Consider the following 27,940-nt stretch of genomic DNA (forward strand, 5'->3'; position numbering starts at 1 on the left):
AGAACTTATAAAGAAGTCCGTCAAGCACTAAACAATTAAGAGTTGACCCCTTTGCAACGCAGCTGCGCTTTCTTGGGCAGCTTGAGCTCCCACTGCGATACAGAAAAAGAGAGACGAGAGGATGGATATGCCCTTCGTGTACGGATGATTGATACCTCTACTCTCTTTTGCAATTCATTTTCGTCCTCTCCTTTTAACTGCTATCATTTCTCCTCTCTCTCCGACTCCCACACTTCTTTCTTTTTCACTGTAGGTGTCCGTTTGACTAGAGGATTACACCTACTAATACAAAGTGGATTGGTTGTTGGGAAGTCTGGTCTGGAATATGTGCATTTTTATAGTCGGGGTTTAGAGATTGATTCCACATGGCGGGATTGGATAAGGCCCCATATGTGAGTGTTAGTGACCGTTTGGTTTACCTACAATTCAAAGCTGAGTCGCGCGACACTTCAAAATACAGACACACACAATGGCCATGGGGGGAGGAAGATAAACTCAATAATGGTTAGTGGTTACGCGAGTCCCTCGTCGTCACCCCCAACTCCACAATCCCCACTGCCGGTGAGTGTAGGACCTGCACATCTCCCCTACTATTTCTCTTCATCTCCTTCTCCTTCCCCACCATTCTCACCACCCCCCTCCCCTCAAACAGACATCCTCCACCCGACGTCTCCTGCAGCGCCATTTTCTCTGGATCACCAACTCCAACCACATCACCAACTCCAACCACATCATCAACTCCACTCCACATGCTCCTGCCTTTTAGACTTGTAAGCAAGCTCCTTTCCCTTATTACTGTACTCTGCTTTTCATTTCTTTCACCTATGGATGGTGTTTTCCCATGTATCTTACTAGTGGTGGCAAAATGGTTAAAAGAAAACACTTAATCATCCATATTATTCACTAAAAAATGGGTTGGATAATGAACTTTTAGAAACGGGTCAAATATGGATAAGAACCATATTATCTATTTAGAAAATGGATAACTAATTGGTTTTAACTTTTATATTTGTAAGGCCTCAAATTGGGGGTTCTTAAGTTTGGAAAACTAGAAATTCTTTCAAAAGTGATCATATTGAAGAAGCCATGGATAATATGGTTACCCATATGGTTACCCATATTATCCGCCGGTTAACCCGTTTTTTATCCGTATTAAATATGGGTCAGGTCGGATAATTTATCCGTTTTTTCATTACCCGTTTTGACTTGTCTCATGTCTGACCCGACCCGCCCCGCCCGTTTTGTCTGCACCCCTTCGATTTTATGGGGAGTATGCAGGCTGAAATGGTTCCTTCAGAGATGTTGCACTTCTTTTACAACCAGAAAGAGGTGTCACCGGGTCACACATTTTCAAAACTGCCGCAAGACAATGGCTGTATGAGAGAAAAAGCAAAACCTGACAGCTTGCAGGAGACAGTGCTCAAATGACTTTATAGGAACCATGATCCTCAGTAAATGTATTTCACGAAAAATTCCCTGATATTGAACAAGTATTTTGGAATATAAGGGAAAATGTAGTATTTCTTTCGCTTCATATAAATCCCATTCTTATCATCTCAAATTTAGACACCAACTATAGCTTCTGATTTAGGTATAAGGAAAGAACGAGGTACAAGGCATGTGTAAGAAAGATGTGGAATAGCAAGTGCGTGCTGATGGCATGACCTTCTGATTTACATTTAGTTCTGAATAGTGTACAAAGCATGTAATTATACAATCTTCTTTTAACAAATGTAATGTTTTACGTAATAAAAATTTACTGCAACAACCTGGCATTGGAATACTGTATCAAGGTCAGTACTCAACAATAGGAAAAGTTAGGTTTGGTATGCATATCCTCTTCCTTCTAATTTTAAACACTTCACTGTTGGCCCTGTGGTCTTTGTTGCTGAAAGGAAGGGTGCGTCTGAGGTGTGTTCTGAAGAGGCATCATACCCTGCTGCAGATTCTGTGTATTTTGCGACATGTTTCCAAATGTGCCATGCTGCTGCTGTTGTTGGATTGGCATCATACCAGGATTGTTTCCGCCCATATTGAACACTGCAGAGAAAACGACATCCCTGTTTAGGGAAATGTTTTGCAACTAGAAACAAGCTGCACTTTTATTTGGTTGACAACATTTTCTCTTCGGGCTAAAAAGGAAGAAAAATCCATTTGAACAGAGTTATAAGAAAGATGAGCAAAGGAGGCGCTTTTACTTTGATCACTCAGGTTTGCAGCAGCAAGATTCCGAGTTCCACCAGATATTCCAAACTGAAAGTAGTAATATGAGGCCATAAAACAATCGGCAACATAATACAAAAGAAACGTGTAAGAATTAGGTTATTCCCATGCAAATGACTTTCAAAAAGCATAACTCTCATATTGGAAATACGAGATGTCCTCGACCGTGAAAGAGTAACATACATCCTTAATCATATATGGTCGGCTTGAAGAAATGCTTAAATGCAACGAAAGATTATACTTAGCTCACACAAGTTGGGAGCACAGGGAAGCTGTAGCTTCCCATCAATTTACGGCAAATTCACAGTCAAGACAGAATCTCAAAAATATTTGATGTGTACAATGCCAATAAATAGAAAATTCCAATCAACATTCTAAATAAAGACATCAGGATCGCTCTTTACACTCCGGAGAAGGCACTAATCACCTTGTCATGAACTATATTTATAAATAGACCTAATAACTCCAACATGCATGACAAAAGCAATAGGTAATACATTTTGACACACCTGCGTTCTTGGCAGAAGAGTTTGCGATGTCATCATTGCTGACATATTCGAGATCTGCCATACAGAATAAGTTTAACAAGATCCGAAGCAGACTGGATATTTGAAATTTTAAGGTCAAGAAAAGAATGCAGGACACTTTGAGAAATTATGATGCTTACTGACTGAACTGGTTCATCAATAAAACATAGTAGAATAAAGCAATGAACAGCAAATAATCAAAAGATCTAATGAAGCATGACACAGAACAGACCAGATGAGCATTGCGTTAGCATGTATATTGAGGAAGTTAGTTATATCTATGTCATAGGGAAGAACTAGACACACAGCTGAGCTAATCAATAACCTCGTGGCATGTGCTGTACAACAATGAGTGCCTTCTGAGGGAAAAACCTAGTTGACAAACTGGGTTGCAACCAACAACAACAACAACAACCACCACCAAGTAGGATCCCACTAGTGGGGTTTGGGAGGGTAAAGTGTATGCAAACCTTACCCCTACCCCGGAGGGATAGAGATGGTTGCAACCAGATAGATATGAAAAATTTCTAAAACTTTTGTAACTGCTTCAATGCAACAAATATTTAGTTAGAACCATCAATTTCAAAGATCCCCGAAATCTTCGGTATGTTAAACACCAGCTCAATGGATGTGATAAACAACTTGCAGTTAAACCCAATCGGAACTGTATATGAAGATGTCTTAGTTGGTAGAATGCGCAGTAAGAATTAGAAAGAAAGTTCATCTGCACCAACATGATGTTGAAAAATACAAGTAAATGTCACCTAATGCACATAAGAGGCAAGCGGAATAAGTATGTCGCTTCATTAGACATATCTAGTCTACCAGGAAATAGAACAAGAGCACATAGCACATCAGTTAAAAGATTTAATTCATTCTTCACTTCTGAAACTTGCCACAGTAAGAAAACAGAATAAACCCATATTAATTTAAATCGGCAGAAAACAGCAGAATCAGGTGAATTTGAACTCAAAACTAGCGGAAAAAGCAAATAATTCGCCTGATGAAGAAGCAAATAAAATAAATACTGAAATTTATGACTCACCATCTGAGAGTTAGGTGTACTTTGGGCAGAATTGAATAGTGCAGTATTCATAGGACTAGAAAACTGGTTTAGATGTCGATTCAGCTGATTTCCTTGGTTGAGCTGACTTTGACCCATACCATGATGAATGGCACCAGATGCTAGCTGCCTGCCCTGAAACTGCTGTGCTCCCAGTGGCTGAGAGAACTGCATCTGAGGCTGACCATGCAGCTAATAAACAGGCTCTTCAGTTATTACATATTGTCCAATGTAATGAACTACAGAAACTAATATACTATTTCAAAGTAAGGTAACATAGCATTACTACAATTCAAAAAACCACACAGAGTATCCTCTGTTCTATCTTACAAGGAATCAATCATGTCAGGTAAAGGTTCTGCATCATCTACAAAGCTTTCATTACACCAAAAATAAACAAAAAAATACAGTTCGCCATAATTTTCTGGTTTGCAGAAAATCAATATTTGTCATGTTTTTGTTTTAAGATTAGAAAGTTCTTACTCTAAACAATTACTATCTAGATAAGAACTTCACTAACCTGCCCCCTGAAAAGAATTAGAATCACTGCTTTTGTATGAGAGAGATGTTTCGCAGTTGGAAGGTAATTCATCAGGCTCTCCCACCGTTAAATCCATTATGGGTTGTCATAAGGAGTCAAGACCAAAAAAGTAGCATTTTTGTGAGAACAGTTGCCTCGGATTCAATTCTCACAGTTGACAATTGGAGGAAACAAAAGAAGATATAAAGGGTGTTTGGCTAAGCTTATAAGCTATAAGCACTTTTTGGCATATCCACACGTTTAGTAAACACCAAAAGTGCTAATAAGCCAGGCACTAAGGTAAAATCAGCCAAAAACCATAAGTTGGTCACCCCCATCTTATGATTTTTCAGCTTATAAGCGCTTTTAAATTGACCAAACCTTTTACCATTTTGTTCCTAATATCTTTTGTAATCTCCAAAATAATATTCCTAAAACAGAACTCCTAATTATCTTTATATTCTATTTCCTTCATTCATCTTTTTTAATGTGAAAATACTTGCATATTTACAATCTTTAAGGACTTTTCAGTCAATCTAATAGAAAAAGTGCTTATCAGCACCTTTTTACCAAATACACTAACTGATTATAATCAGTTTCAACACTTCTATCCAATCACATAACAAATTGTTCATAAAGTTAGTTTCAGCATATAAAAGTGCTTTTCAGCATTTGATACTTCTCAGCTACTTTCAATCAGCTAACCAAAACGGGCTCATAGTGCGTTGATCCTTTATGTGTAAAGGGGATAAGAAGTAGCCCATTTATTAATAAACCGTAATTTGCTGATAAACTATGGGGCTGCTGTTTATAGGTATCTACAATGTTAAAGAGAGCTTGGAATGCCCGAGATCTTAGATAAGGCAGCAAAAGCAGAAAAAGAATGGCAGAAGGCATACAACATGCGATATACTGGACAATTTAAAGCATACAACAGATATTTGAGCAGAGGAAAATCTGATGCTACACAAAGCATTCTTTGTTATTTTTATCGTATTTTCAGAGCACAAAGCCACTCGCAGATTTTTAAGATGATAACAAAAGCAAGTTATTTATACGGTTCTCACTTGTATACAGCTAGTAATCGCGGTAATCGCATTATTTTGTTAGTAAAAAAACTAGCTTATTTGGTCATTATCAAAAGAAAAAATATTGACTAAAAGGAACAAGCATATAGGATAACGCAAGAGATACCTTAAACCAGTCAAGATGGTTGTACAAACCCGTACCTGTCCCAGTCCTGGCATTGAGGCTTGCCTAAGCTGCTGTTGGGCAAGAAGTTGCTGTTGATGCTGAGGTAACTGCATTATTTTCTGCCTCTGCTGGAGCTGCTGCTGCTGCTGCAACTGTTGTTGCTGCTGCTGTTGTTGCTGCTGCTGCTGAAGGCTCTGCTGCTGAGGAGATGGTGTATTCATCATGTTAGCACTAGACCTAGGTGAGTTGACATGTGGCAAGGGGGATGCTGTTGTAGTATCAAAGGAAGTAGTCCCACTAGGAGAAGCCGCTGCTCGAAGTGCTCCAGAAGCCTACTCCAACAACAGCACACAGATACTAGAATTGAAGAACTTCTACGGAGATATGGACTCAATATATTAACATAACTTCGGGAACATTGATTTGTTGTTGTGTATAAGTTAAGGAAAAGAAGGGAAAAAGGATATGATTAATTTGCTTCCTGCAGGTTAATCATTTATTCTTTCCCTAATGCTCTTTAGCGCAATGTATAGAGGTAAAGAGTTTCAATCTGATTACTCAAGTATTTAATAGCAAACATGGAGACGAACATGTCCACTTAATTTCGGTTCCTCCGTTAAATTCAAATAAATGAGGGAAATAATTCTTACCACCTGCTTCACCCCAACCAAAAAGAAAAGGTGTTAACACTTGCAACCAAGGATGTAAATAAGCAGTGAACAACTGGCAGTATCAACATCAGGTTTGAGTATTTGGTGTAACATAAGAAGTGTATACAGCAACAACAAACCCAGTGAAATCCCACAAGTAGGGTCTGCGGAGGGTAGCGTATACGCAGACCTTACCCCTGCCTTATGAAGATAGAGAGGTTGTTTCCGAAAGACCCTCGGCTCAAGAATAGTAAAAATGAAGCAATAGAGAAACAATAGCAACAAGGTAATAAGACAATAGAAGCAAATATTACAACGACTAATAACAGAGATCCGGGGATACGAAACTACAAGAATAGTGTCAATCCTACTGATAATAATGACACACCGTATAAAAACAAGGGACTAGGAATAGGAAAATACCCGACTAGTACTACTACTACTGGTAAGACAAGGCGAAACTCTAGACTGTCTATCAACCCACCACCCTAATTCTCGACCTCCACACCTTTCTATTGATGATCATGTCCTTGATAAGCTGGAGCAGAGACATGTATAACTGGTAAGACAAGGCGAAACTATAGACTGTCTATCAACCAACCACCCTAATTCTCGACCTCCACACCTTTCTATCGATGATCATGTCGTCAGTGAGCTGGAGCGGAGCCATGTATAATTGATGTGTATATGATTTTTAAACGTAAGAAGTGTATATGATTTTTAAACACTACAATGAACCTTTTAAACTCCTTGCATAATTGATGGATCTAAACCCATTGTAAGATGTAAAGTTTTTCGGTACCGCCTGGTGCTATGGAACATACTTAACAAAATATCAGGTTGGCCGGCATAGAAAGGGGTCTGTATACCTAGACTGAGTAATTAGCAACTATCAAAACGAAAACACACCCAAAAAAAAAATTAATCCCCTCCCCGGAACAAGTAAAGATAAGTAGAACCATACCGAAAACAAAAAAAGGTAGAGAGTTGCTCTAAGCTCTCGCTATGCGCTGGGACAAGGGAAGGCCAGATCTTACATTGCATTTCTTGCAAGAGGCATTTTCCAAGGCTGAACCCGAAAACCCGTGACTCTCTAGTCACATGGCGCAACTCTAACCTTTTCACCAAGGCTCCTCTTCTCACAGAAAGATCGCATAACATATTTGTATAGTAATATTTGTCCCTTTGTTCATAACACCTTTAAATAACAAAATTAAAGGAAGATCTGGAAGTAAAATTCATGTGTTACAATCTTATCTTCATTCCTTGAGCAAAATGCTCATTTACAAGGCAAATTATAAGAAAACTGACCTGTAACAAAGCTCCCTGACTATTGACATTGCTCGATGAAAAGGGAGGAGTATTCTTCAGATAAGTGCCTGCTTGAACATAGCATCAGTTTCTCTAGTCAAATGTTCATGAAATAAAGTGGAGAGAGCATGACAACATTAGTTGATAGATTACCAGATGAATCAGCGAAAGACTGGGGCCCGTCAGTGATTGTAAGCACATCTACCAAATGACCAGGAAGCGCAGAAGTAATATGCCTTTGGTCTCCAGGTACACGTAACCCTGTGTAAGTACCAGTTTCATGAAATCTGTGAGTATACATGTAATCAAACAAGTCATAAACCAGTGTACCTCCAAACAGCACCGAAGAGATGCTACAAATACACTAGACACGTGGCGGATGAATTTGTACATAAATGTTATGATGCATAGCAGCAGCATATAGAATCATTTGACTTGAAATTTTCACCCTTCCTATACTGTATCAATTCTTCAACGGAGAACATGTGCAATTTACTGATAAACAAGGCACTCAACGGATATGATAGTTTGTAAGAATCCTTCTCTCTCTTTCTTTTAGTTTAAGTAGAATACACATCAACAGAGGGACCATTGGGGTCCAAGAATCTTACGCCTCAATTTCTCATGCATAACAAATGCTGAGAGGAAAAAAAAGTATCTTTTTAGGCAAAGGACTCACGACACAAAATTATCACCTTCACCATGATTTACTGCGGTTCGAAGTAAACTTTCTTGTTCCTGAATTTTTGCTGCTTGTGCCTTGTCAATAGTTGGAAGCAGTGTTGGCCCTTGTCTGGTTCCAAAGTAGGCCTTGCGGGTATCAGCTATGACCTTCTCAGCACTTTCACATGCTGCTCCAATCATATCAATTCTAACCTGCTATTTATAGGAATCTTAGAATGCCACACAGATAGACAAACATAAGAACAGCATCTGTAGAGTTTGCCACCTTCAACTTCTCAATTTGGGATGCTACTGATAGGTTTTGCATGCTGTGTAATAATTGCTCCCTTTTGGCATTATCTTCGACTTCCATCTCTGGCAGCAGCTTTGATGACAGCATAACAGGTAGAACTGCATGGAAAAGTATTTGCAACTAACAAATGACAGAAAGTATCTTCCAGATTTTCTGTCAACACAAATATCACATAGCCACGGCCCAAAAACTATCTGCTTCCTTTTTTCTTTAACCTTTTCGCAAATTTGACAAGATTTGATGCTCAAACAATACCACAAATAATTTGGGATTGGGCATCGTTGATTGATCAATCAATTATGCTCAAACAATCTCACCACATGACAACAGAATTGATAGCAATAGTGACTGACCCTCATGCTATCTAGTTAGCCACACATGTATATCAACCTATCCACAGAAAGTCGCAAATAAGTAAAAATGTCAAATAAAGAGTCACTTAGCAGTCAAACTAAATATGTATATACCCTTTGGTAGCATCCAAGAGAAGAGAATTAGTAAGACATCAACTTTCTTGGTGATCCAATTTCTTCTAGACAGTTTATATACTTGCTTATACGCAACGACAAGTATCAGTGATTCACGTGTATATTTAAAAAAGGACAACAAAAAGTCCAACTTTACAAAGTTACCCAGTGTGAGTGAAGAAATCCGTACTTGCAGCATTCTCAGCATTTACATTCTTGGGGTGTACAACGAAAGCCTTGGAAACCTTCTTAATATCTTCAACAATGTTAAAAAGCTCGAGATTCACCATAGAAAATTGCCCCAGAATATCTTGCCTGACAAAAGGATTTATTAAAACTAATGATTAACATGTTTGAGGAATAAGTTGGAAATCATGCATGAGTTTTAGATACTTCCAAAAATCTCTTTCTTTTTTTGATTGGTAATTCTTAAGGATATACCATCAAGTATCAACTGTAAAATACTTCATCTCAATTTCTAACGAGATCCAAATTAGTTAACAGCGTCTATAGAAATATAAAGAGTGTGTGGAAGTAAGAGCACAGATTTCATGTAAATAAATTTGGCTTTATTTATCTCGTGGAAAATTCGGATTCCATTTTCCAAATAATATGGAAAACAGAAATCAGCAGTATAATAAGATACCAAAAAGGAAATCAATATGAAATGTGCAAGCCAACCTTCTTATACATCATTCCTTCTACTAACCAATGTGCAAATCTATCTTAGGTTGGATTTTTTTTTAATTCTATTTTATAAGGGGGTTGAATAATATAAAAGTGCTAGAGAGTGAAGGGGTACACTCATTCAACTGTGATAATGGACATGTATAAGCAGATCAATTTTGTATTTCCTCCTACTGTTTTAAATAATAGAAGAAATAAAGAAGAGAGAACCATTTGGGGACAGCATTGGTGCGAGCGATGGCGTCGAAGTCTTCGAGGATGCGAGAAATAGCCTTGAATAGACTAATGGCTCGAGTTTTGACGGATTCCAGGTTCAGTTGCTGTTGAACGGCGGGGTTCAGGCCCTCCGCCACCCTGGGCGGCTGTTGCTGTTGTTGATCTTGAGCTCCTTCCATGGCAGCCAACACTGCTCTCACGCCTTCCTTATTCCATCGACTTATATACAAGTCCTATTCGGTTATGCGATTCAGTTCTTGCGATGAATGCGATGTACCCTTTCCCAATTTATCCCGTAAAGTTATACTTGTTCGAGCTATTTATGTCCACTTACAAAGGAGATACATCTATATAACTACATAAAATTACATTTTGTATTTTGCATTTTACCGAATTCAATTTTAACGGACGACCATTTTGTAATTAATTTAGAGTTTTAGACATATAAATTGCATTTTACTTATTTATTTTGCATATTTTTTAAATTCTCATAAAATTTACAGGTTAGTAAAATAAAATGAAAACCAGCCAAAATTTCACATTTTGGAAACACAACCCCCCCACACACACACACAAAACCCCAAACCCCACTTTCGAAAGCCATTAATTATGAGCTCTTATTATTACCTTTTGTATCGGAATACATCATATATGCAGCAAAATTAATATTTAGTGTGTGTTCGAAAATTTTAATATAATTACATGTTTATGTAATTACTGAGATAGCCAATATTACTGCAGTATTCTTGTAGAAAATTTCATAATTCATGTAAATTTGATAGCTTTTTTGGTATCACCACAAATTTCTATTAAATTCAGGACCAATATTTTTGTTCCAATAGGTGGCAGCTATACCTTGTTTTCATCTGAATTTCTCTCTCTCTTTGTTAAATTGTCTTTGATTGCTTCATTGTTGATTAGTTTATATCTTCAGTAATAAATTGTCATAATAGATTCGAAATCGATATGGCTTTAATGAACCTCATAGATATATGATTTTGAATATTTTTTTTCTTCCCTTCATGGTTTATATATGATGTTTATCTTGTGATACAAATATACTTCAACTTGTAATGTCAATCTTGTTTTATTTTTGGGCAAAAACCGAAGACCTGAGTGGTGAAGAAGAATGACAATTGTATACGATCAAAATTAAGAAGCCCGATTTCGAAGTCTTAAATTAGGCTATGAGTTCGAGTTCGGGCGACTCGAAGTAGAGGTCAGACCCGGTTGGAAGACACACACATCGAGGAAGCAGATCGAAAACCTTGCGCGACCTACATCGAGAGCAATACAATCTCGAGGGCACTTAAGAAATAGCAGGAATTTCTCAAGGACACATGGGTCAGGGCATAAATTATAGGATAAGATTTGTACGAAATAGTACAAATCCGTACTAGGTTGTTATACAGTTGTACCAATAGAATTCTTGGCCATAATTGGAAATGTATCATATTATGGTTTTCCCTTCTTATATAAAGTGGACCTCAATCATTTTGTAAGGATCATCTCACATTATTCACTGCAATAGAATATTCTACTCTGTTTTTCTTGTTTACCGTATTCAACAAGTGTTCTTTAGCTTTATTGTTTTTACTTTATTATTCATACTTCATTGCTCTTAACTAACCTCGAGGCCCCCAAGAAAGTCGAGCTCGAGGTCCTCATTGTTATAGTAAAACTGGTTTGGTTCATCAATTCTTCTTACTTAAACTTGATATTACTTGTATATTCACTAGTATTAGAATAAATCACATATCTTTAAAACCACAACTTATCTTTAATTGTTATCCCCATTTTTCGAGGTAAACAGTTTGGCGCCCACCGTGGGGTTAAAGATAATAGTGATTATTTTAGTGCTAGTTTTCTGATAACACACGTTATTCTTCACACTTTTTCTTGTCAAAGATTCTTTGATTTCAGGCTTAATCATGTCTAGCACATAGAATGCACCTATTCACGAGGACGAAGGTCTTGGAGAAAACGGCGCTATAGGGGTCGGTGTACCACCTATAAATCCTGAGGGAGTGACAAACGTGGAGCCAGTTGATATCAGTTTGCACAACGCTCTAAACACGGACACATGCACAGACCCCGTAAGGAATGCACACAGGAAAGCCCGAGCAGGAGGCCAGGAAACACGAGGGATGGAAGAAGGAGGAGTCAGCCTCTAAGTGATATTCGAAATGCTGCAAGCTCGGCAAGTCGCCATCGCTCAGCTTTAGAGTCAGAACAGAACTCCTAACATCGCCGAACCAGTAAACGCCCTGTACGAGCCAGCGCTAGAAAGGCCTGATGAAAGCAGCTCGGGGACTGACCCCACAATCATGAAAATGCTCGAGGAACTGACTAAAAGAATCGAGTCAGGAGAAAAGAAGATAGAAGACAACGATAAGAAGGTGGAAACTTATAACTCCTGGGTAGACCAAATACCGGGAGCACCTCCAGTTTTGAAAGGTCTAGACGCCAAAAAATTCATACAAAAACCTTTCCGCCCAAGTGCGGCTCCGATGTCCATTTCCAAGAAATTTTGCATGCCCGATATACCAAAATACAACGGAACAACTAACCCTAACGAATATATTACTTCATACACTTGTGGAATCAAAGGAAATGACTTGAATGACGATGAAATCGAGTCAATATTATTGAAAAAGTTTGGGAAAACACTATTAAAAGGAGCTATGATATGGTATCATAACTTAGCTCCTAACTCAATAGATTCATTTGCTATGTTGGCAAACTCCTTCGTGAAAGCACATGCCGGGGCTATAAGGTGGCCACAAGAAAATCGGACGTCTTCAAAATAAAATAAAGGGAAGACGAGATGCTAAGGGAGTTCGCATCCCGATTTCAGATGGAAAGGATGAAATTACCACCAGTCTCCGATGACTGGGCAGTTCAGGCCTTTATGCAAGGTTTTAATGAAAGGAGCTCGATTGCATCTCGACAGCTAAAGTAGAACTTGATTGAATATCCAACTGTGACATGGTCGGATGTGCACAATCATTATCAGTCAAAATTAGGGTCGAGGACGACTAGTTGGGAGCCCCCTCGGGCTCAGTTCATCCTAACAGATTCGCAGCCAAGCCTCCGAGGGACACAGACTGGGGATCAAGATTCAACAAATAACGATATCAACCATATGCCGATCAAAGAAACAACGGCCCGAGCCACAACACCTCCCGGAGCGATCGAAGAAGTGACTAAGGTCAAGGTTCTTGGGGACTCTTGAGCAAGAACGGGTTTGATAAGCACACCGACCCCGTCGAGGTCCCCCGATTATCAGAATACAACTTCAGCATAGATGCATCAGGGATCATCTTAGCTATTGGTAGAATCAAAGATACTAAGTGGCACAAGCCAATACATACCGATCCATCCCAAAGGAACCCGAACTTGATGTGCAAGTATCATGGCACACATGGTCATAGAATGAAGGATTGCAGGCAGCTAAGGGAAGAAGTGGCTAGGTTATTCAATGAGGGCGACCTTCGAAAATTCCTAAGTGATCGGGATAAGAGTCACTTCAGGGAGAGGGATGCAGGCAGAAAGAATGAACCTGAAGAACCTCAACATGTCATTCACATGATCATCGGTGGAGTCGACGTCCCGCAGGGACCTATATTCAAATGTACCAAAGTATCTAACACAAGGGAGAAACGGACTCAGGATTACATGCCCGAGGATACCCTCACATTCAGCGAGGAAGACATCGAGGCTTTATATCAACCTTACAACTATGTATTGGTAATTTCTATCCTTTTAAATAAAGCTCAAGTTAAGCGTGTTCTTGTGGATCCAGGTAGTTCGGCAAATATAATTAGGTCAAGGGTCGTGGAGCAGCTCGGGCTGCTCGATCAAATCATACCGGCATCTCAGGTCTTGAATGGCTTTAACATGGCAAGTGAAACAACGAAGGGAGAAATCATCCTCCAGTCAATGTGGCCGGAACTATACAAGACACCAAATTTTATGTCATCGAAGGTGAGATGGGATATAATGCTTTACTTGGAAGGTCGTGGATCCATAGCATAAGGGCGATGCCATCGATCCTTTATCAGATGATGAAGTTCCCAACAAAGGATGGCGTGAAAACAGTATATGGAGAATAGCATGCAGCTAAGAAGATGTTTGCAGTACACGACTTGGCACCGGCATCGGCACTGTCCACATCAGAAAAGTTGAAGGATGAATAGGTGGCCAAATAGCAATCACAGCCCGTGCCCTCGGTTGAGCCCGAGGGATAGGTGTTCGATGAACAAGTGGCTAAGGATGAAGAAGAAGATTTCCTCACCCCCCCGAACCTTTGTTTCCCCCAAGGAATCAGATGTGACAAAGTCCACGGTCGAAGAACTCGAGCAGGCCATATTGATTGAGCATCTTCAAGAACGAAAGGTATAACTGGGAACGGGATTAACCCCCGAACTCAGGAAAAAATTCATTCAATTTCTCATCGACAATATTGATTGCTTTACCTGGTCCCACTTAGACATGATAGGGATCCCACCGGAGATAATTACCCATCGACTAAGTGTCGATCCCAGATTTAAGCCGATGAAGCAAAAGAGGAGACCTTAGTCCGAGGTAAAGCATGCATTCATCAAAGAAGAGATAACCAAACTTCTCAAAGTATGATCCATCAGGGAAATAAAATATCCCTAATGGCTAGCTAACGTAGTGGTAATACCTAAAAAGAGGAATGAAGTTAGAATGTGTGTAGACTACAAAGATTTAAACAAAGCATGCCCTAAAGATTCTTTCCCATTGCCCAACATCGATCGTTTGATCGATGCTACGGCCGGCCACGAGATCCTTACCTTTCTCAATGCCTACTCCGGGTACAACCAAATTCAAATAAACCCGGAGGACCGGGAAAAAATTTCATTCTTCACGAAGTATGGTACGTATTGTTATAATGTAATGCCCTCCGGGCTAAAAATGCAGGAGCCACATATCAACGCCTAGTTAATAAGATGTTCGAACATCAAATAGGCAAGTCCATGGAAGTCTATATTGATAACATTCTAGTTAAGTCTCTTCGTGTAGAGGACCATCTGACCCATTTGCAGGTAACGTTCGATATCCTAAGAAAGTACAACATGAAGCTCAACCCCGAGAAATGCGCTTTTGGAGTCGGCTCGGACAAGTTCTTGGGCTTCATGGTATCGAATAGAGGTATCGAGATCAACCCCGATAAAATCAAAGCCATTGAGGAAATCACCGTGGTGAACAATGTGAAAGTCGTATAACGATTGACCGGACGAATAGCTACCCTAGGTCGGTGTTGATACCAATTTTTCCCTATATATTTTTAATACATATATATACTTTCAAAATAGCATACATGTATATATAAGCATGCATAAGCATTTTTATAATTTTTCGATAATTTTGAAAGACTTCAAATTGATTTATTTCCTCCCTTTTTACTCATAAAATCTCCAATAATTATCCTTCAAATTATTTTTGTGGTAATTTAGCCATCTAAATTCTGTATTTATGCCAAAATATTGTTACAATATTTTTAGTGCATTTTTATAATTTCATTTGCATTTTTTAAAGTCAATTTGCATATATTTGCAATATTAGCCCTATTAAAGTATAATTACGTTTTTAATACATAAAATGGTCTTTTATATTTTTAAAATGTTAAACAACTATTTTTAAATCATTTTTAGTACATGAAATTATTTATTATTTATTATAAATTATACTCCCTCTATTTCAATTTATGTGAACCCATTTGACTGGGCATGGAGTTTAAGAAAAGAGAGAAGACTTTGGATCTTGTGGTATAAAATGAGGCACATATATTTTGTGTGGCGATGAATCATTGTGTAAAGGTAATTTGTTTCCAAATAAGGAAAGGGGTCATTCTTTTTGGCACAGACTAAAAAGGAAATAGGTTCACATAAATTGAAACGGAGGGAGTATAGTGTTAAAATGGCTATTTAAAATCTAGCTTAATTGCATTTCAACTTTAGCCCAATTCCAACCCTTCCTCAATCCCAATTCAGCCCAAACCGAACCCCAAATTACCCAGCCCAATTTCTGATTAAAATACCCGACCCAATACCGGCCAAATCCTGGCCGTTGATCGTTTTGACCAACGGCCCAAATTTTCCCTTTCCTAATTAAACCGACCAATAACCCCCCCCCCAAAAAAAAAAACCTAATTCATTTTACAACCCACCCCGCCGCCCTAAAATCCTATCTGCTCTCAAAATACTCTCAACCTAAACCCTAATCTCCAAATGCCGACCTCCCATCTATGACCATCTCCGGCGACCTCTCATCATCTCTCAGGCCTCCAATGGCTTCTCTCATGTCATTCTTGCCATCCCTAAGGCCCTCAAGGGACCAGGGCCATGCCGACTTGCATCTAGGGTCCATCTCTTGCCTATTCTTGGCCATTCCGGTGTGATTTTGAGTGAAATCGTTCTATGTTAGCCACGATCTAAGGGTTTTTCAGTATGTTTCTTCACCTCTGTATGGTTTTCTGTGAAACCCTAACTTTGTCTCTAAACCTCATAGATCTGTACAGATCAAGGATGATTTGAGTTTGTTTCTTGTGTGTTTTACAATATCCTTGAGATTCTCTACTAGAATCGTTTGATTGCAAGTGATTTCTTCACATTTTCTAAAATTAGGGTTTTTGAATTTTTTTTAAAACTTTGTTTGATGATTCTTTGTGTTTAAACTTCTGATTCTCACACGTTTTTGACTAATTTTATAAACTTGATGCAACCCTAACCCGTTTGTACTGAAAACCCTAATGTTGGGGTTTTTCGTTTGGTTTCTGATATGGGTACTTTTGACTATGTTCTTGCCTTAGTTTCTTGTGACTTCTCATGATTTACTTGTCCTAGTATGCTTCTATTGAATCTTCTTAGTTCAAACTTTCACTGATATTATGAACTTGTGTTTGTACTAGCCGTTCATGCAAAACTTGTATGCTTCTCTTTGAATCAGTGTCGTTTAACCATGGGTTTTGTCAAGGCTATGTGAAATCCTGATTGTTCATGCCTTACCTCATTTTATATGCTAAGCATGCTACTTCTTTCACGATTTTCTGAACCCTTGATTACTCTGAATCCCTTATTTTCTGGTTTAATTTGACTATTTCCCTTTAAACGTTTGATTCTTGCTTCTTTACTCAATTTGATTGATTTGCTTGCCTTAATTAATTTTCCCTTACCTTGTCTGCATTATTACTCGATTCTTACTGATTATTTCCCTAATTAGAACTTTATGTACCTAGCCTTTAATTACCTATTCTATACCTAAGGCTTTACTTTATTCTTTTCCTTAAATACCTGGCATGTTTACCGTTGATTGAACTGTCCCTTGATTAAGGAAAGATCTTGCTGATTAAATTCACATTCCAAGCTATGTGTTTACTTTGTTACTGCCATTTATCAATCTTGATTTCCAGTTTTATGAGCTATTCTACTTATATGCAATCAGTATGCCTAGATTACTGTATCACAAATCATGTTTCAAGCTTATGATTTCATACTATTTAGCATGACCAAACCCTGCTTGTTCTAATACCTTGAATGTTTTTCATGAAATGTTTGTTTGGTACAGTTTGTTCTAATATAATTCTGCTTGTGTCTTAAACCTATGTATTCCCAACTTAACTTTGTAACTACCATCTTTGTACTTGATTGACATCACTAAGTTGTATGTTATGTGTTCCCCTACCTCTATCCCTTGTGTGAAATTTGTTCTGAAGTTGTATGTTCTCTGACCTGATTTCTGACTGTTTTAAATGTCTTCTTAAACTATTTCTATTCTTAAAACTCTGTTCTGACTTTCATAAATGTTCTTTCTGCTACTAAGACCTTCTTTCTCTGTCTACCAAACTCTTTCTATGTCAAGCACTCTCCACTACTCCTAGAATATTTAGGTCCTGCCCCTCTGGCATGTGTACTGCCTTGAGATCCATGAGATTTCTCTGAACTCTGGCATGTTAGAGCTGGCCTTTCCACACTGCACTTAAATCAGTTATTATTGAGAAAGGGTCTAGGTGTGAGCACTGCCCGAGATTCTTGAGGTCCTTAGGGAACTTTGACACACCTAGACATGATATTGTCTATGGTACTTTGGCACTTGAGGCTATTGGAGGCTTGGGAAGTCATTTGGGCCTACTTCAGGCTCCCTATAGTTAACTTCTTCTTTTCCTTCTTCATTTGTTTATGTAATTTGTTCAGTTGGTCTATAACAATTATTTGTAAACAATATTGGGTTGATTAGTGAAAAGGGGTGGGTAGTTACATATCTGTGGGGTAATTCGAGTAGATACCATATTTATAGGATTATATTAATATACTTGCTCTGTTTGCTTTACCACACTAGAAACCATGCCTATAGGGTTTAAAAGGTTCCCATATTAGAAATCATGTCTATAGGGTTTAAATGCATTCAATAATAGAAACCATGTCTATAGGTTTAAAATCAACTTCAAAATTAGATACCATGCCTATAGAGTGTAAAGTGATTGAGTTCAATTCCTGCTACTGCATGTGTTTACATTTGTCTCGCTAAAATCATGCCCATATAAGTTCCAACATCGGCTCTTAACAATTAGATACCATGCCTATAGGAATTAAAATAAGAAATCCAGCCTATAGAATTAAAATCAATTTAGTTACACAAGTCAGTCTAATTCATGTTAGTTCACTTTGAAATTGGCTTAATCAACTATCCACTTTTTTAATTGAGTTTTTTTAAAACATTTCCCTAATTCACTACTTCTAGAAAACATGCCTATAGGATCTCAATTATCTGTTTAAAAATTGTTCACTGATTTACTGCACCCACGTAGATACCTTGCTCTTAGGACATCATTGTTCTGCGTTTAGGCAAACCTATAGGGTGATTTTAAATTCTGCAACTCTGAAACTGTGTTTTGCTACTTAAGTTGTCCAGATTTAACAGGTTTAAACCACTAGGCAAGTTAAATAGGATTTTTGACACTTTGTCCTAATTCAAGGTTGTATAACCCCTGCTCACCTAGATATCATGTTCTAGGATTTTCTCTTAAACATTGAAATATTGTTGAAGATGTGCACTTACTTGCTATGTTTGAGGAGGTAACTGTGAGCCTATAACTTGTTTCTTTATATGCAGTCCTAACTGTTCTTGATGATGCCTAGATTTTATCCTTTAAAACCTTAGGAAAGTCTAGAACTGTCCAAAGAATAGAGGTCCTAAAATACCTCCAAGGCCACGAGGAAGGGACGGGTAGTGCACACATAGGACATTGTCAAGGTTACTAGAACGCTTTAGGCTATTACTAAGGGGAGGGAATTGGGTTGAAAGGATATGATGACTACGTGCTAATATCATGTGTAGCCCCTCATCGAGGAGTCTTTACCGGGCATTGTGTGGGGTGATCCTGTAGGCTAACCAACCTAGGACCCTTTTTCCAATTCTCAATGTTTAAACTTTACTCCTTTGTATACAACTTGCTCAAATTCCTTGTCTTATTGTTATTTGAGCCAAATAGTGTCCAACATGCTTTTATTTACAAATTATGTATTTCAACTTCTTGTTAGTTAAATGACTAATTCATAAGTATAAGTTTGGTCAGGACCCACTATTGTGGACCGAGAGGGGTGCCAACACCTTCCCCTCAAGGTTATTTCGAGCCCTTGCCCTAAATCTCTGGTAATGCAAACTAGTTTAAGAGTTAATTACTCTAGGTGCCTTAACGCACCATAATCTGTTAGGTGGCGACTCTTCAAATACCCAAATTCCCAAAAGGAAATGAGTTATTACCCCCATGAATGTCGGAACCCAGACTTTCTCCGCAGAGGAAAAAAGGGGTCACGACAGTCGGTTTATCTCGAGGTCATCAGATCGGAGCCATCACTTCTTTTCCCTACTCAAAAAGAAGAAGAACTTCGCATGGACTCCGGAGTGCCAACAAGCCTTGAAAGAATTAAAATGGTACCTCTCGAGCCCACCCCTGCTCCATACTCCAAAGGAGGATGAAACACTCTACTTGTATCTATCCGTGTCCGAGGTAGCGGTAAGTGGCGTGTTGGTTCGAGAAGAGCAAGGTACGTAATTTCCTGTCTATTATGTGAGTCGGACCCTAGGAGATGCTAAAACCAGGTACCCACATTTAGAAAAGTTAGCTCTTGCATTAATAAGTGCATCTAGGAAGTTAAAACCATATTTTCAATGCCATCCTATATGTGTACTGACTACATACCCGCTTTGGAATGTCTTGCATAAGCCCGAATTATCGAGCAGACTTGCCAAATGGGCCATCGAACTTGGAGGGTATGATATCGAATATCAGTATTGAACGACTATCAAGTCTCAAATTCTGGTAGATTTCGTGGCTAATTTCACGCCTGCCCTCGTACCTGAAGTAGAAAAGGAGCTCTTGCTAAAAATAGGTACGTCATCAGGGGCATGGACCCTCTTTATAGACGGTGCCTCAAATGTGAAAGGGTCCGGGATCGACATCATTTTGAGACCGCCTACGGGTAGTGTTATTAGGCAATCTATCAAAACTTCTAAATTAACTAACAATGAGGCCGAGTATGAGGCCATGATTGCAGGTCTTAAACTAGCCAAGGTCCTCGGAGCAGAGGTCATCGGCAAAGTGTGATTCCCTTTTGGTAGTAAATCATGTAAACGGAAGCTTCAAGGTTCGAGACAATCGAATACAAAGGTACTTAGACAAACTTCAAATGACATTACACCGCTTCAAGGAATGGACACTAGACTATGTACCTCGAGAACAAAATAGCGAGGCTGATGCACTTGCAAACTTGGGATCATCGATCGAAGAAGAGGATATCGTCCCGGGGACTGCCGTTCAACTATCGAGATCGGTGGTTAAAGAAGGACATGTAGAGATTAATTCAACAAGTTTGACATGGTATTGAAGGAATAAGTATGTCGACTGCTTGAAGCATGGGAAGCTCCCCGCGGACCCAAAAGAGTTAAGAATGCTTCGAGCCAAAGCATCTAGATTCTCACTCAATGAAAATGGAACGTTATACAAAAGAACCTTCGAAGGACCACTACAGTATGCTTTGGACCCGGGGACACCGATTATGTACTATGGGAAATCCACGAGGGCACCTGTGGGAACCATTCTGGTGCAGACCCTCTGGTTCGCAAGGTGATCGGAGCAGGGTATTTTGGTATAGCATGGAAAAGGATACCAAGGAGTTCGTTCGAAAATGTGATAAATCCCAAAGATTTGCACTGATGATCCATCTACCCGCTGAACAACTCCATTCGGTCCTATCTCCATGGCCATTCATGAAATGAGGGATGGACATCGTCGGCCCCCTGCTACCGGCGCTAGGTAAAGCTAGATTTATCTTATTTATTACTGACTATTTCTCAAAATGGGTTGAAGCACAAGCCTTCGAGAAGGTAAGAGAAAAAGAAGTCACCGACTTCATATGGGACCACACCATATGTCAGTTTGGGATACCCGCCGAAATAGCATGTGACAATGGGAAATATTTAATCAGCGGCAAAATAACAAAATTCCTTGAGGACCATAAAATCAAAAGGATCCCATCAGCACCTTACCACCAAGTGCAAATGGTCAGGCTGAATCTACAAACAAAACCATCATTCGAAACTTGAAGAAAAGGTTAGATGATGCAAAGGGGAAATGGAGAGAAGTGTTGCCCGAGATATTATGGTCGTATCGAACGACGTTGAAGTCAAGCATGGGGGAGACCCCGTTTTCTTTGATATATGGGTCCGAAGCTTTGATCCCAGTCGAAGTCGGGGAACCTAGCGTCAGGTTTCAATATGCCACCGAGGCCTCAAATCACGAATCTATGAACACTTCTATCGAAATACTCGATGAAAAACGAGAGACCGTGTCAATCCGAATGGCCGCACAAAAACAAAGGATCGAAAGGTATTACAACATAAGGACGAACCTTCGACATTTCGGAGTCGGGGACTTAGTCCTAAGGAAAGTCACTCTCAACACTCGGGACCCAAACGAAAGGAAGCTAGGTCCCAATTAGGAAGGACCGTACTGTGTCCTCGGAGTCATAGGGAAAGGATCCTACAAACTTAGCACAATGGAAGGCGAGCAACTACCAAACAGTTAGAATGTATCGATGCTCAGGCGATACTACTACTGAGGTATGACCTTCTCCCCTTTTCCATTTGTATTTAAAACCAACTCCTTGCAGATGTTTGATAGGAGATATCGAGGCATCTTTAGCTCGAAGACCTTGGGTTTGAAAGCATGCGTTGCACTCTTTTTCCCTTAGATCAAGTTTTATCCCGAATGGGTTTTACCGGCAAGGTTTTTAACGAGGCAACACCTATATATTACCTAAGGAACATTCAACAAGTATTCAAGGCTTCTTTTCAATCAACCTCGAATATTGAGGGGCATCACCCTCAGAGGTTACATTTTTTAGAAAGATATTTCACGCCTAAGAGGGCCTCGATAGGAGAACTTTATAATGGGCCAAACGGTCAAATGAACCGTGTCCATATAGATTAGTCGAGCCCAAACGGTAAAACATGTACGCATGTATCAACTATTTAAAGAAGCATTCTGGTTATATCAAAAACACTTTGTATCTCATACGAGCTCTACACTTACAATCCTACAGGAAGCGGCTCAAGGGCCAAAGCACCTCAAAATGCTCGGGGACTATCACTGACAGTCAATGCATCCGAGTCACTAAAAATTCGGATTCATAAGACCTCAAAAAGGCACCCCCTCAAAACAAAGGCCAAGGCCAATATACTCGGGGACTAACTTTTCGAACAAGTTCGGAAAGTTATCAGGAAACAAGTTCAAGTGACAAACCCGAAGGCTACAACCATACTAAAGACTACGGTCACATAAAGGCTATGACCAAAATAATGTGATTCGAAGACGTCCGACTTCTGCTATAAAATTAAAGGCCTTCAACATTAAAAAATTGGTTAAGTCAAGCTACCCCCGGCAAAAGCAAAATCTAAGGGGCCTTGATAAATTCGGCCCCCGAAAAATCTAAGGGCTTCGATAAGCTAGCCCTCGAATAATCCAAAGGCTTCGATAACACCAGCCTTCGGAAAAACCTTAAGAGGTATTCGATTATGTCTACACAAACGAAATGAATAATAAGGTTCCGATACGTCGAGCCTTCGGAAAACCCAAGGGGTACAAAAACACATGTTAAGGCATAACTAAAATTTTACTAAGTCTTTTAGCCGAAATGAGGGAAAAATTATATAGCCATTTTAGAGGCTGAAATGGACCAATTTAAAGATCCTAAGGGCCATCTTTAAAAGAGCCTAAGGCCAATTTTGAAAGAGGCTAAGGGCCGATATACAAGAGCCTAAGGGCCAGCTTAAAAATGATATAGGGCCAAAAGCTTATGGGAGCCCGAGACTCTGTTCTCATTTATCTCGGACCCAAAGGCCCATCGTTCCGAGATCGCATCAAAGTAATTTTAAGCTTAACTCAAGGATAATCTAAAACCTTAAGGGGTATGATCTTGAGCAAAAAAAACATGAGGGTTTACTACGAGTCTAGACCAATACTCGATCTTAGTATTTGAATCATCGGAATTTTTCATAAACAAGGACAAAATAAAAGTCAACACAAATCAAGGAGAGAGAAAAAGGATACTTTATGTTCATTAAGGAAATTTACAAAATATATTGCAACGCCCACAAGGGGCACTTGCACAAAAAAGGAAATTAATCTATTTCCGAGGCCACATCCCCGGGAGTGTCATCTTCATCTTCAACGACTTTATCTTCAGGAGTTTCTTCCCCTTCGGGAACACCTTCTTCACTTTACTTATCCCCGGAGCCACTCACCATATCCTCGTCATCGGAGGAGACAAGAAACCTAGCATCAGTTTCCCGCGCCTTTGCCTCGGCTATCTCCTCGGTAAGGTCGAACCCTTAGGCATGGATTTCTTCGAGAGTCTCCTTCCGGGCCTTGCACTTGGCCAAATCATTGCTATATTTTTCCCGGTTGGAGGCCTCCCTCAACTCAGCTTGAATGACCGCGGGCATCCCTTAAGTATACGATAATGGATTTATCAGCCGCAACCTTCGTCTTCTCAACTTTAGCCTTAGCTTGTACAACTTCAGCCTTATCCTATACAGCTTTGGCCCGGGCTGTAGCCAGCTCGGCCTTCAACCCCTCAATCTTCCTGGCCTGAGCCAAACCCTTCGCTTCAACACCTCGAAGCTGAGCTTCAGCCGAGGCTAGTTGGGCCGCAATAGCTTCCTTGTCGGCAGCAAGATGATCCATGTTCTTCTTCTACTGATGACAATCAGCCCGAACTTGATCTACCTCGCCCCGAAATTGCCCAATCATATCTAGCTTTTCCTGTAGCTGAGATACCGAAGTATTAACCTCCGAAGTATGTCCAAGAAGGCTGAACTCTATTAAAATCATAGTTACCTGCTCGTCTAGCTTGGACTCACTTTTTTGAGCTTTGGCCAGCTGTCGCACCCCCTTTTTTCCCTCTTATGCAATCAGGAGATCGGGTTTGTGACTTTTGGTATGGGATAACTCATTCCTTTTGGGAACTGGTTTTGAATTTTTGAAGAGTCGCCACCTAATGATTTAAGGTGCATTAGGACACCTATAAGATCTACTCCTAAGCTTGTTTGATAACCATAGATCGGGTAAGGGCTTGAAATTATCATAAGGGGAAGGTGTTAGGCACCCCTCAGGATCCACTAGTGTGGTTCTTGACCAGATAGTTTATTGTGAATTTGTACAATTTAGCAATAGACAAATATAGGCTCAAATAGTATGGGATTTAAGTTTAAACACATAAGAGTTTGAAAACAATTAAAGGCGAATTTTGAGAAGAAAGGGTTATAACTTCTACAAATACTTGAAAATATAAAAGAGAAAAGGGGGGGTCCTAGGTTTATTTATAATATGGATCACATCAATGCGATACCCGGTATGATACTCCTCAGAAGAGGGGATACACGTGGCATTAGCGCACCAGTCATCATATCCATATCTACCCTTTCCACCCTGTTAAGGTATTAAAGCACGGATTGGTCTCGATGTCTATTGCATGCTACTACCTGTCCCTTCCTATCAGTCCTGGAGGATTTTTAGGACTACTATTCCTAAAGGGGAGGGATATTAGGCTGATTTTAGGTTTTAAAGGTGAAAAAGCTAGGGCGACATACAAAACATATAGGGGCTGCACATTAGGGGAAACATATAACAAATAAGAGGCTCATGTATACCTCCTCAAACAAAGCACATAAATAGCATGACTTAAACATACATCTAAGGTCTGACTATAACATACTAAGGTAATGGAAATTTCAATTGTTGAGACAGACCAGTTTATTACATAACTCAGATAAGAAGTCCGAATCAGTCCTGTCTGCTGATTGTAGCAATTAACAAAGGCAGATTCAATTCTTTGGTTGTTATCACCTAAGGCTTGCCTAAGCGTTTAGGAGAGATCCTATAGACATGGTATCTATTCAAAATGAAGCAAAATAGTAACAATTGAAGACGAACGATTTGGATCCTATAGGCATGCTTTCTAAACCGCGTTAAAGTAAAGAGTAAGGTTGTTTAAAACTAATTCAGAGTCAAACTGATTTTAAATTGGTTTTAGATCCTATAGACATGATATCTAGTATTGCTCATTTTAATTCCTATAGACATGATATCTAGTCGAGCGTGAATTGAAGCATGCAGTATCCCTATAGGCATGATTTCTATGAAAGAGGGTACTGAAAATGATATCTGATTTTTAGCCCGTCAGTTCCTAAGCATGGTGTTTAAGTGTGGTAATGCAAAAATTAAGACAAGTCCTATAAACAGGTTCTCTAAATGCGGAATTCAATATGTAGAATTTAGGTCCTATAGGCATATTCTCTAAATGTAGAACATTCAGGAATTTAATGAAATTGGATCTTATAGGCATGGTATCTAGATGCAGAATTAAACATGTATAACAACTATCTAAATTGCAGAATTGAACATGCGGAATTTTAGATCCTATAGATGTGATATCTACCCTTGAGCATGCATAATTACCCAACCCCTTTCACTAGCCAAGCCCCCAAATGTTTATTACAAAATTATTACAGACTAGATAATGAATTACATCAAGGAAGCACAAAAGAAAAGTTACAACCAGAGGAAGCCTGATTCTTGACTTCCTCTCTGAGTTATGGAATAAACCACCTCAAGTGCCATTGTTTCAAAGACTTTCTCAGACTTGAGTGTGTCAAAGTTTCCTAAGGGTCTCAAGAGGACCCTGGGCAGTGCTCACACCCAAGTTGCATAATCAAATAGAGATGAGTGCAGTGTGGAAGGGTCAACCCTTATGTGTTCAAGTTCAGAGGGAGCTCATGGGTCCCAAGGCAAGGCTCACACAAGAGGGGCAGAACTTAAGTCTAAAAATATAGTGAAAGTGCAGGAGTAGAGATTTAGAACTGAGTGGAGAATGGAGAAGGGAGGGGTGAGTTGAAAATAGTAGCAGTAAAGGTAAAATCACAGAATCAACAATTGCACAAAGGGGTCAGAGGTTTGGGAAATACATTGCAAGGAGCATATATCCTTAGGCAGGGACCGGGTTTGGGCACGCACAGTAATACATGGTGTTGTCATGCCTATAAACCAACTAGAACACACAACATATAGAGGGGAAAGTGGGGGTTATGATCCCAGGGAATCAGGTTTGGGTCATGCACAATAATGTTCAATGCTGCTGTCATGCCCCAAACCAACCAAAGATACCAAACACATAGGGGATGTGGAACATATGACCTAGGGAGGGTTAGGTTTAGGTCATGCACAACAATTTATGATGTTGACATGCCCTCAAACCAATATACAAACACATAGGGGGTATGAGGTATTGGGGTTCATACATGAGAAAACATTATTTCATAAAAAAGAAAGGCAGATCATAGCATGCTTAATAATGAAACTCGATTAAACATAAGCAGGAAACAGGTAAGAGTGAAGGAATTAGTAAAGAAACATGTTGTTGTTGATGCAGGAAGAGTAATTAGGACATACTAGTAAAAAAGCAAATGCAGAAAAAAAAGTAGGCAAGTTTTCCATAGCCTAGCCTTGGCTTTCAGCCGGCTAGACAAGGTAGCAACACAAGTAGTAACAAAGAAAAGAAAGAGAGTTTGAGTGAAGTGTATGTGTTTTAACTCAATTAGTTCGTCTTTGAAAGAAGAGGGGTGCAGGGTATTTGTAGTTTTTTGAAAATGAGTGAAGGAAAAGTAATAAGATACAAACATGGAAACAATCATAGGTCAGAATCAATTACACGGGTGATTCCCTTTAATTAAGGAATCATTGTTTAACAGATTCAAATAAGGAAAGAGATCAGTTTAGATATAGACTGATTATTGCCATAAAAGAAATAGTACAAGCATTCAGTGAGTAATCAAGTCTAAGTACAGAATATACTTATTTTGGAAATAGATTCATTACGGTAAATATTACAATAAAGGGAAAAGAATCAATCAATTTTTAACGGGCGAGTGAAACAGGGCTCATAAAAGGGAAACTTTAGAAATCAGTCACAAGGTGAAGATTAATCAAGGAAGAAATTTCAGCATATAAATAAAGTGAACAGGGTCATCAGACATGCGAGGCCAAACAAAAGAGATAATCACAAACATGCAATAGTGGCAGAAGTAAGCTAGTATTAAAGCAAACATTCGAAGCATATTAATCAAGTAGGTCAAGTCACATTGAATCAATAGTGAAGAAAAAATAGAGTATCAGAAGCATGCAAAGGTCTTACAGTAACAGATGAGAAACCTTTTAAAAAGTTAGGGTTTCAAGATAGTCAAGTTTTATAGATAGTAGAAACCCAGAGTCAGAGGAATCACATAAAGGAATAGGGATTCTGAAACAAGGAACTTCAAATCAAGTTAGGTATTTAAACGAACAGTTTAAGACCTAAAGCCACAGGGTTTTCAACAATAGTCGAGCCCTAAAAATAGATCAAACAAAACTTAACCAAACAAACAACTTTAGAACTCGACTGAAACCCACAAGAATTTAGGGTTTTCAACAACAACGAGTTCGAAAAATAGTAAACAGACGAGTCAAGCAAGATTTTAAACGAAC

The 27,940-nt window shown here is 39.2% G+C and overlaps 1 protein-coding gene across 2 annotated transcripts; it reads right to left on the minus strand.

Moving 5' to 3' along the window:
- Positions 1 to 1,632: 1,632 nt before the first annotated feature.
- Positions 1,633 to 10,166, minus strand: LOC107811241 (mediator of RNA polymerase II transcription subunit 8). Of its 2 annotated transcripts, XM_016636129.2 has the most exons (11): positions 9,829 to 10,166; positions 9,122 to 9,246; positions 8,438 to 8,562; positions 8,184 to 8,364; positions 7,642 to 7,749; positions 7,489 to 7,556; positions 5,563 to 5,859; positions 3,796 to 4,005; positions 2,733 to 2,786; positions 2,199 to 2,253; positions 1,633 to 2,040 (listed from the first exon to the last, which is right to left on the minus strand). In XM_016636129.2, the coding sequence occupies exons 1-11, from the start codon at positions 10,011 to 10,013 to the stop codon at positions 1,862 to 1,864; spliced, it is 1,587 nt and encodes a 528-aa protein (XP_016491615.2). In that variant the 5' UTR covers positions 10,014 to 10,166; the 3' UTR covers positions 1,633 to 1,861. The 2 variants fall into 2 exon arrangements, with proteins under 2 accessions (XP_016491615.2, XP_016491616.2); XM_016636130.2 differs by lacking the exon at positions 2,199 to 2,253.
- Positions 10,167 to 27,940: the final 17,774 nt, after the last annotated feature.

Source organism: Nicotiana tabacum, chromosome 3 (genome assembly GCF_000715075.1).
Source record: "Nicotiana tabacum cultivar K326 chromosome 3, ASM71507v2, whole genome shotgun sequence".
In the NCBI taxonomy this organism is placed as follows: Eukaryota; Viridiplantae; Streptophyta; class Magnoliopsida; order Solanales; family Solanaceae; genus Nicotiana; species Nicotiana tabacum.